The sequence below is a fragment of the Spodoptera frugiperda genome, chromosome 3 (assembly GCF_023101765.2).
Source record: "Spodoptera frugiperda isolate SF20-4 chromosome 3, AGI-APGP_CSIRO_Sfru_2.0, whole genome shotgun sequence".
In the NCBI taxonomy this organism is placed as follows: domain Eukaryota; kingdom Metazoa; phylum Arthropoda; class Insecta; order Lepidoptera; family Noctuidae; genus Spodoptera; species Spodoptera frugiperda.
This window is the reverse complement of record NC_064214.1, coordinates 12,627,662-12,638,079: the sequence shown is the minus strand read 5'-3', so window position 1 is coordinate 12,638,079 and position 10,418 is coordinate 12,627,662. Positions and strand designations below refer to the sequence as shown.

Here is a 10,418-nt window from a genome sequence, read left to right as displayed (position 1 = left end):
TTATAAGTATTTAGTATTGCATGTGTGGTGGATTTTCCGTTAATTTAAAATGAAGATAATATATGCATATAGGGAAAAGGTTTAAGTTTGGCCTGATAACTTTTACATCGTGAGGTACGACGATTTATAAAATTTAAACAAAATTTAAATTAAGTGTAAACAGTGGTTGGCTGACCTTAAATAAATATAAAAAAGGTATTTATAAATAAAAGGCAACATCCAAATGTATATAAATAAAATAAATTGCTTATGGATGTTGCTTTTTATTCCTCAAATCATTGACACCACCTAACTGCTATAATATTTTTTTGAATACTTTATCCTCAAGAACCCGTTTGCAGCAGCGATGTTTGACAGTCATTTAAATAGTCTGAACCTGAAAATATCTACAACATATCACTCTTACATACATACTACATACACCAACAGTAAAATTATCTTAGCAACATGTACCACCAACGAGTTCACGCTCATTTACGACGAGCAGGCACTCGACCACATTGTCGCCGCAAAATTAACTGGAAATGCAATTAAAAACGTTGGCGATCCGTCAAAGTGAACCAAGTACCACATCATTCGACCGCCGATACAACACACGGTCTATTTTTTATTAAGTTCAGTCGAAAATAACCAAGTTCTCTAGAGTAGCGGACCCATGCTCCAGTAGCCGAGATCGATGAAGCGGAAGATATCGTGATTTTATTACATCGTTAATACTCGTGAACGATAATACTCTAGTGTAAATAAAACATTTGGTGTAGGTTAGTACGTCTGTGGTATCTACGCATGCTACAATGACCCATTACTCAGTCAGTAAAATCGAAATAAATCCGGACTAGGTTATCTAAGTAAGGCTTGATTTAATTTGGCATCTAATCAATTTCATAGATACAAAGAAACCGAAATGAGAAAGCTAAAAGGATAACAAATTATAGTAGATTAATTTCATGGTAATCACGAAGATACTATAAATAGGTACCTATAATCCAATTATGGATAAAAGTATCAATAAAATATCGGAGAGGGAGAAACCTAATGAACTAACCAATCAAAAATTAAATTAAATCTCGTAATTGGCTATAAGATAGACTACGTATTGTTACTCACCTACCTTTCATTGTAACAACCTAACATTATGAATTCTATTGTAGATAATTCATCTGAAAACGAGGTCTTCAAACTAATAAAACTTTTATGATCCCCTCTAATCCCACGGTAAGTTTTGATTTATTTAAAAATATTTGTTTGTTTTATATGACCAGATGTATTCATAACATTCGCATTATATTACTTAAACTCTTGCAGAGCCCGTCTTACTCATAGATATCGAAAATAGACTAATGGAACTACCTATAACTAGACCGGCCAGACTCATCTTATTATCTAGTTTTATGTTTTGAACTCGAGTGTCTTAGATTTATTCATAATTTATTAACCTAAAATCAGCCTATTTAAACTTTAATTATATTTATGACCTATGAGAATACTTTGCTAAGTTTGCCTTTTCCAGCAGAACCTGTATACCTACAACCTACATATACTTATGAGTAACCGAGGAAGGACCGATCTAATTTAGTTTTAACAAAATTCACAAAACTATCGGATTCATATATTAGCACATATCAAAGGATTTCTTTTTTTACTGGGGTAGACAGTGTTCCATATAATAAATATTACATTCGTTAGGCATATTGTGCCTCAGACAGCAGAGTCGCACGTAATACGTAAGCATTATGTAGCACCCATTTTTCTCCAGTTATACTGTAAAGTCCAAGTACCTAATATGGATGAACCTATTATGTACCACAAATTGGGCATCCATGTTGACTGTGCTATTTTTGAGAAATGTTTAAACTCAATAATATTTTTACCTGATGGTGCCTGATCCAGGAATTGTACTTGAGATTTTTTGCTCAGTTGTCGTACTTGCCACCACACGACCACTACGAGGCACTGATTATTTAGAATAAAAAAATATTTTTTATCAAAACAAATTATTTACCTTGTTCTGCCCATTATGATTTTAAAAATCACAAAATAAACTAAAAAATAAAATATTTCAAAAAATGCCAGGCGGTTCTCTACGTGCGTTAGAATATTTCAAGATGGTAGACAAATATCCTGGTAATCAAGTTGATAAATGTCAAAATATTTATAAAAGTATAAAATATTGTCTATTGCTCTTGTTTTCTTTCACTATGATTGGTTACGATTTCTACATTGTAATAATGCGAGCAGCTGATTGGTGTTATCTTTCCACATACACATTTGCACCAATTATCAATCAGTTTGTAAACGGAAACAAACCATGTGCTAACATGGCGATTTTTCATCGTTCTTCGCATGTCGTTTGATAATTATTGCGTGGCTGTTATGGGAATTTGGTTTAATCGTGCAATATTTTATCTTTTTGACACATTTTCTTTGTTTTGTTCAATATAATTATATCGGGGAAAAATGAGTGTCGACGCTTATGGACCGAGCTCACAAACACTCACGTTTTTGGATACTGAGGAAGCGGATCTTATTGGGGCTGATACTCAGGGCTCGGAATTCGAATTCACCGACTTCACCCTTCCATCTCAGAGCCAAACACAGGCCTCCCAACATGATCATGGCTTGTCATCTTCAAATCAGGTTAGTGAAAACATAGTTCAATATTTTTGTTTTTCCTCTAACCTTATTTTGATGAATACGTAACTGCGTAAACCGTCTTATAACATATTTTTATTGCTATAATTATTATTACAGGTGAACGGTTTAGGTCGTTCTGATTTGTCATCGAAAGTGTCCAATGTGACTAATGCTATAGCAGAGTTGCAATTTGAGGAAGAAGATGAGGCCTTGTACAGCAAGGAGTTGCCTGACCACGCGTGCAAGTACTGTGGCATACATGATCCGGCCACTGTTGTCATGTGTAACATTTGCAACAAGTGGTGAGTCAATACCTCTAAGCCTAACACTAGAATAGCTTAAACACTGTCATGTCAAACAAAACAATGGTTTTCTACAAAGTACAACTTTGCTTACAATGTTTAAGGTCACAGGGTATGAATATACTGCAATGCTGTACTTGTAAACTCTACTGCAGAAACTTTAGTTTTACCCACAAAACAAGGCCAACATCAACAAATGACATACCATATTCATAATATTGAAACTGCCACATACTTTAACCTTCCAATCCTTTGGATATTCAACAATGCAAATGTATCTTTCAGTATTAATTTCCATAACAATGTCTGTAATTAGCATTCATTGAATATTTTTAAGGTAAATGTCCGATTTGAACATAATATTACCTGAATCAACTTTGTTGTGCTTAATTAAAGTAACATTCTTCATAATTATTATAATATTCAAATGACCTTGGCTTCTGTCATGCAATAAATGTATGCATGAGAAATAAGTTTTGAAAACTGAGTAAATAACCTACTACTTGTAGTTGCTATATCTAGCAATGATAAATGAATGAGTCAACTAGCTGCACTTCAGTTATACAGTGACTGGTGTAGATTTGAGTTAGCTTTTGAAATGTAATTCTTGATTTATTTGTCTTAAGCCCAATGCAAATTTAAATATTACAAATTCTAATTGGTTTATGATTCACTGTTGATTCTTATAGGAATTTGTCTAGTAAAAGCTGTCTATAAGACAACTACGGCCTTTTTATTTATGTATAAAAAAATAATAGTACTACCTTTTCTGGTGTTATGGGTGTCCATGGGCAGTGATTGATTGCAGTTTGGTAACTATCAGGTAATCTGTCTGCTTGTTTGGTGACCTATCCCATAAAAAAAACCTTTGACATACACCTTTGACAGACTTTAAGCAGTCTACATAACTTTAATTGTTATATTGTAGGTTCTGCAATGGTCGTGGTAACACCTCGGGATCACACATCATCAACCACCTGGTCCGTGCCAAGCACAAGGAAGCAGCCTTGCATAGAGACGGCCCACTCGGGGAGACTCTGCTGGAATGCTACTCATGTGGTGCCAGGAATGTATTTGTTCTTGGCTTTATACCAGCTAAGGCGGATTCCGTTGTTGTATTGCTGTGCCGGTAAGAAACCATTTATAAATATACATGAAATAATATTGTGATATAACATCTTGCATAATGTGATGTAGTAATAAATTGTCATAACATACTTTTAGATGCCAAATTGATTTAAGTAATTTATTTGAATAACAATTTTGTACATTGAGAAATATTGTCCTTAAAGATGTTATTAAATGATGGGACATAGTTTATTTGTGTATTTTTCCTGTTAGTACTGATTACTGATATTTGCTGGGTAATTGAACTTTTAATAATTAAATGTAACTTATTGTAATTTTCAGACAACCATGTGCAGCTCAAAGCTCCTTGAAGGACATGAACTGGGACCAAGAGCAATGGAAACCATTGATTTGTAAGATAATTATTTTAATTTATTATTTCTAAAAGAACAAATCTAATATATTTATAGCTAAACTATGTCATAACTTCATTAATTATTCAATGCAAAGATTACCTTATTGGTTATGTAAGAAATGTTCTTAATTTACAGCTGACCGAGCCTTTCTATCTTGGCTGGTGAAAGTCCCTTCTGAGGCGGAGCAGATGAGAGCTCGTCAGGTAAGTCCTACTATACCTACTTAGACTTGTTACACAATCTCGAAAACGATTATAACGATATCAATTTTAAGTGGCTCTGAGGAATATATCAGGTTGACTTCTAAAGTAGCTCAAAGTCATGCTGGCAGTTTGATGGTTAAGTAATGCAGTCTTTTGCTGTATACTATTTATGCCTATGGACATATTCTTGAGTAGACATTCTCTAGTAAGGAGCAAATTTTCTCTTATAAATATAGGTAATTATCTGATGTTGTGAATCTGTAAGCCTAATAGAAATCATAATCATTGTCATATCAGCCATAAGACTTTCCACTGCTCAACATAGGCCTTCCCTAATAACTTCCTGATAGGTCAATTAGAAGTTACCTGCATGCAGCAGCCATCTGTAATAGAAATAAATAGAATAAATTCTCTTAATTTTATTTAATGAACAATCTGAAAGCCATTGGTATATGTTCTACAGAGGATTTCTCGTTCATAATGTTGATAATGAATGAAACTAACCAGTAATGTTACTTCTAGGTGACTCCGCAGCAAATAGGACGCCTCGAAGAGCTGTGGCGTGACAATGTGGATGCTACCTTCCAAGATTTGGAGAAGCCTGGAGTCGATGAGGAGCCTCATCAAGTACTTTTGAGGTTTGTATGAAAATAATTTAGTTTTAGACCTTACATACATATCAATTTGTAGACACATTAGCAGCTTCAGTTATTTATCTTGAATGATATTATCTTGATTTTCATGTTTCCACAGTATTGTAGTAAAAATCATATCCCCCAAACATTTCTTTACAGGAAAAAAACCTTAAACACATGAAAACAATCTCGATTTAACTAAAACATAACCAATAACCAATTTGGACTCTAATTCAATAGGTTTGTAACCAACCATTTTTGTATATAGCTAGTATTGTATTATTTACTTAAAAACTAATTTCCTTTTCAGATATGAAGATGGTTATCAATACCAGAACATCTTTGGTCCTCTGGTGAAGCTAGAAGCTGATTATGATAAGAGACTGAAGGAGTCTCAGACCCAGGAAGGCATTGAAGTCCGTTGGGATGTCGGGCTTAATAAGAAAACCATTGCATACTTCACCCTGGCCAAGACAGATAGTGATATGAAGTTGATGCATGGAGATGAACTTAGATTGAGGTAATTATAGATGCATACATAGATTATTATTCATTTAAAACATATTTAGATGAAATTATTACTCATATTATACCCAAAGGCGTAGGCAGAGGTGCACATTACGGCACGTATTTCCGACACACCACATGTATGTACACCCACTTTTCATCGTTGGTGTTATAAGTCCCATGTAAATGGGGGTGAGCTTATTACCGTATACTGGGCATAAACTCATTTAAAAATGGTAATAAATCTATTTCCAAACTTAATCTGAGCCAGCCTCAATACCAACTTGCTAATTGGCTAATCTGTACACTCTAAGAAAGAAAAGCGAAGTTTGCATACTTTCTTGCTCAAATAAACTGTAGTTTGTATCTACCATAAAACAAAAATGACTAAACTGATTGAAAAAAATATAGATTGCTAAGGAAATCGCATCCATTTCAGATATGTAGGTGAGCTGCATAAAGCGTGGTCGGGTGTCGGTCACGTGATCAAGGTGCCGGACAACTATGGCGATGACGTCGGCCTTGAACTGAAGAGCGGCGCAGGCGCACCACTAGACTGCACCTCCAACTTTGTTGTTGACTTCATTTGGAAGAGTACTTCTTTTGACAGGTTAGTTAATATTATAAATGCACAAGTGTGTATGTCTGTTTATTTGTCAGTCTTCCACGGCAAGTATTATACAATTATCTGTAGTTTGAAGGTGTTTTTATACTATTGTTTCATTAGTTTTATATATTTTTTATCTAATGTAATCTCTTCATCCAGGATGCAACTCGCTTTGCGCAAGTTCGCTGTGGACGACTCCTCTGTGTCTGGCTACATCTACCGTCGCCTGCTAGGACACGAAGTGGAAGAAGTTCTGTTCCGCGTTCATTTGCCGAAGCACTTCAGTGCTCCCAACTTGCCTGACCTCAATCGTTCTCAGGTAATTATATTTTTCGTAGTTGAACTAGTTAGTAGAATATCATGCGTGCTGCAGTTTTTCTAACCTCATCTTAATTGTTTTACAGGTCTATGCAGTTAAGCATGCGCTACAGCGTCCACTGTCTCTAATCCAAGGCCCGCCCGGTACGGGAAAAACCGTGACGTCGGCCACGATCGTGTACCAACTGGTGAGACAGAACAGTGGCCCGGTACTAGTCTGTGCTCCGTCCAACACCGCCGTCGACCAGCTCACTGAAAAGATTCATAGAACTGGCCTCAAGGTCGTCAGGCTTTGCGCCAAGTCTCGCGAAGCTATGGAGTCGTCGGTGTCATTTTTGGCACTCCACGAGCAAGCTAGGGCCTTAGGCTCCGCTGACAGCGAGCTCAGGAAGCTGACTAGATTGAAGGAAGAAGCTGGAGAGCTGTCTGCGGCTGACGAGAGGAGATACCGCGCACTGCGCCGCGCTGCCGAGCGACGTCTGCTGGACGCCGCCGACGTCGTCTGCACCACCTGCGTCGGTGCAGGGGACCCCAGGGTCGCACGCATGCGCTTCCAGTCCATACTCATAGACGAGGGCATGCAGTCCACCGAGCCCGAGTGTATGGTGCCCGTCGTACTGGGCGCGCGACAACTGATCCTCGTGGGCGACCACTGCCAGCTGGGGCCCGTAGTCATGTGCAAGAAGGCAGCCAAAGCTGGCCTCAGCCAAAGTCTTTTCGAACGTTTAGTCGTCCTCGGTATCCGTCCATTCCGTCTTGAAGTCCAATATCGGATGCATCCTGAACTGTCTCGTTTCCCTTCTGATTTCTTCTATGAAGGTTCTCTTCAGAATGGTGTTAGTGCTGAAGAACGTCGTTTGCATAAAATTGACTTCCCATGGCCGAGACCTGATCGCCCAATGTTCTTCTACGTAACTCAAGGGCAAGAAGAAATTGCTGGTTCTGGAACATCCTACTTGAATAGAACTGAAGCTGCTAATGTGGAAAAACTCACTACACGATTTTTGAAAGCTGGAGTACGTCCAGAACAGATTGGTATCATTACTCCTTACGAGGGTCAGCGATCATACCTCGTTCAACATATGCAGTATCAAGGAAGTTTGCATGCCAAACTTTACCAGGAGATAGAAGTAGCTAGTGTAGATGCTTTCCAAGGTCGAGAAAAAGATATAATTATCATGTCTTGCGTCCGTTCCAACGAGCACCAAGGGATCGGTTTCCTGAGCGACCCACGTCGTTTGAACGTAGCTCTGACACGGGCTAAGTACGGGCTCATAGTAGTCGGCAACCCGAAAGTGTTGAGTAAACAGCCACTGTGGAATCATCTGCTAGCCTTCTACAAGGAACGTCGAGTCCTCACCGAGGGCCCACTTTCAAACCTGAAAGAGTCTGCCATCCAGTTTGCGAAGCCAAAGAAGTTGGTGAACGCGCAGAATCCGGGCTCGCACTTCATGTCGACGTCGATGTTCGACGCGCGCGAGGCGCTGGTGCCGGGCTCCGTGTACGACCGCGCGCGCGCGCTGCGTGACCCGCTGGCCTACGTGGGCCCCGAGCGCGCCGCGCTGCTACACGCGCCGGTGCCGGCCGCCGCCTTCTCTGCGCACCGCGGGCCGCGCGCGCCGACCGCGCCCGCGCCGCGTCCCGCGCGCCGCCGCCCGCCTCGCCTAAGCCAGGAACCACTGTCGCAGCAACCGCCGCTGTCGCTGTCGCAGGGCGCCTCGCAGCCGGACTTCAGCCAAGAGTCGGCGGCGCCCGACTGTCCGTCGCAGCCCGACGGGCTGTTGTCGCAGGACTCCACGTACCAGGGCGGGTTCCGAGCGCGCTGCAGCCAGTACTGAGAGCGCCGGGCGGACCGCCGCGGGCCGCGCCGCAACAGCCGACCTCACTCCTCCGGGGTGGAGATCCACGGTACTGACGACAGACGCCGATGCGCACCGACACCTGACCGACGACAATCTCAACTCGGGTGTAGAGACAGACAGAGGCTTCCCCGTAGTGCGTTGCGACCGCGGGGTTGAATCGGTTGCGCCGGCGGCGGAATCCGACCGCGACTTTGTTAGTCTTCGCCCATCGACCGTATTGAAGAGTGAAAACTCAAACTTAGAAATTGTGTCACGCGCGGAGCATACTTGGGCAACAAGTATCGTTGTCAAAAGTAAAATGTAACCGTTCCATTACAGGGATACAAATTTTATAGGATGTTGAAACTAATAACACCGATATTACGGCAAGGGTTTAATCAAAATAAAGCCGGTTCTTTGACCGAATTGGTAGTAACGTAAAATATATTACCTACTTTCATTAGACACGTATGCACCAAAAATCGACATTACTGTAAACTTGTTGCTATCCTATAATATTATTACACGCGTTACCACGGAACAAATAGAAACGAGTAGACAATGACGTCTCGAGGATAAATCGCAGTGGCTAGAATATAATTCTGATAGCTTTAACAATGTAACTTTACACTAAAGTAAATGGGATAGCTAATTATGTCAAACATATGTAAAAGCAATGTCCTATCAACATATTAGAATTCTACGTTGGAAAAAAATACGCTACTCTTTGGTGTTAAAATCGAATAGTCACATTCATTAATTAGTACTAATTCTTTAAAGAATTTATTTTTATTTGAGTATTTAAAGGCTTGTTTTCTCGTTTCTAGGTGTATTAGCGAATCGCGACGTACAAAAATTTCTGTACACGAAGATATTACCATCTCAGTTCGTATGGTAGAATTTTAAATTCATTTTTTATTTTACATTATAAAACTTTGGAAAAGTTAAGCCAGTTAGTCAAGATTTATAATTTATTAGGCGACACACAGTTATTTCTAGTAATGGTTTGTTTTCGTCATAGGGAAATTCACATTTTCATATATAACTTCATTATCATTGACGATATCAAACAGTGTCAGATCTACATGTTAGACAAACAATATCAATGTTAAACGGGGCTATATTGTTTTTCCTTCCCATTCAATCTGCTGTCTTTTTTTACTTATTTTTGACTGAACTACTTGACAAAAAACCTGGAGTGAACTCCTAACACATAATTATGGCTGTTATATGTACAAATTGTAAAATTAGCTGTAAATTATTATGCTTTCCATTGTCCAGGAATTTCTTTGATATTTGTGAATACGAAGCTCTCAACCAAACATTCCTCAAAATTCTTTTGTATGTTTATTAATATTATATCTATTGTCTAAACACTGTTATAGATTGTCTAATCAAATGTCTTCAATATGAGTTTATAGTATTGGAAACAAGTACTGTGGAATAAGATTCTTTGTCTATTTCTGTTGTATGATATATTACTGTTATTATGTTAATAATGAACTGTCTTAGATAGTTACGTACCTACATTTTTGTTTGTGAAGGAAAATCAATAAAGAATGTCATAAATATAATTTCTTTTATTCATAAGCTCTACCTATCTACTACCTCTCACATAACTATGTTAACCTTTTCAAGTTATGAACAAAGGTTCGTCAAGGATATTCAAACACCTAATATAGGCGTAGGAGGAAGACTATATAGTCTTCCAATCTGTAGTGATTTCTTTTTCTTTCTTTGTATTTCTCATATACCTACATTTAACTCGGCTATTCATATTTTGATTTGGGAAGAGATTTAAGTGTGGCAGATCCATGCTTCGGCACGATGGGCCGGCTCGACCGGAGTGATACCAAGGCTTTACAGAAAACCGACGTGAAGCAATGC

At 38.9% G+C, this 10,418-nt stretch overlaps 1 protein-coding gene across 1 annotated transcript; it reads left to right on the top strand.

Moving 5' to 3' along the window:
- Nucleotides 1-2,276: 2,276 nt before the first annotated feature.
- On the top strand, nt 2,277-10,105 carry LOC118273940 (regulator of nonsense transcripts 1). The gene is made up of 10 exons (XM_035591214.2): nt 2,277-2,637; nt 2,752-2,936; nt 3,865-4,065; nt 4,347-4,417; nt 4,556-4,623; nt 5,146-5,261; nt 5,569-5,778; nt 6,205-6,375; nt 6,532-6,691; nt 6,777-10,105. Exons 1-10 carry the CDS (start codon nt 2,458-2,460, stop codon nt 8,526-8,528), a joined length of 3,114 nt encoding a protein of 1,037 aa, XP_035447107.1. The 5' UTR covers nt 2,277-2,457; the 3' UTR covers nt 8,529-10,105.
- The last annotated feature ends 313 nt before the right edge of the window (nt 10,106-10,418 follow it).

Excerpts from the sequence above, each read along its gene's own strand:
- LOC118273940 (XM_035591214.2), top strand. The coding sequence starts at position 2,458 with ATGAGTGTCGACGCTTATGGACCGAGCTCACAAACACTCACGTTTTTG. Across the intron at positions 4,418-4,555 it reads GCAATGGAAACCATTGATTT|CTGACCGAGCCTTTCTATCT; the intron begins GTAAGATAATTA and ends CTTAATTTACAG. Across the intron at positions 5,262-5,568 it reads CCTCATCAAGTACTTTTGAG|ATATGAAGATGGTTATCAAT; the intron begins GTTTGTATGAAA and ends TTTCCTTTTCAG.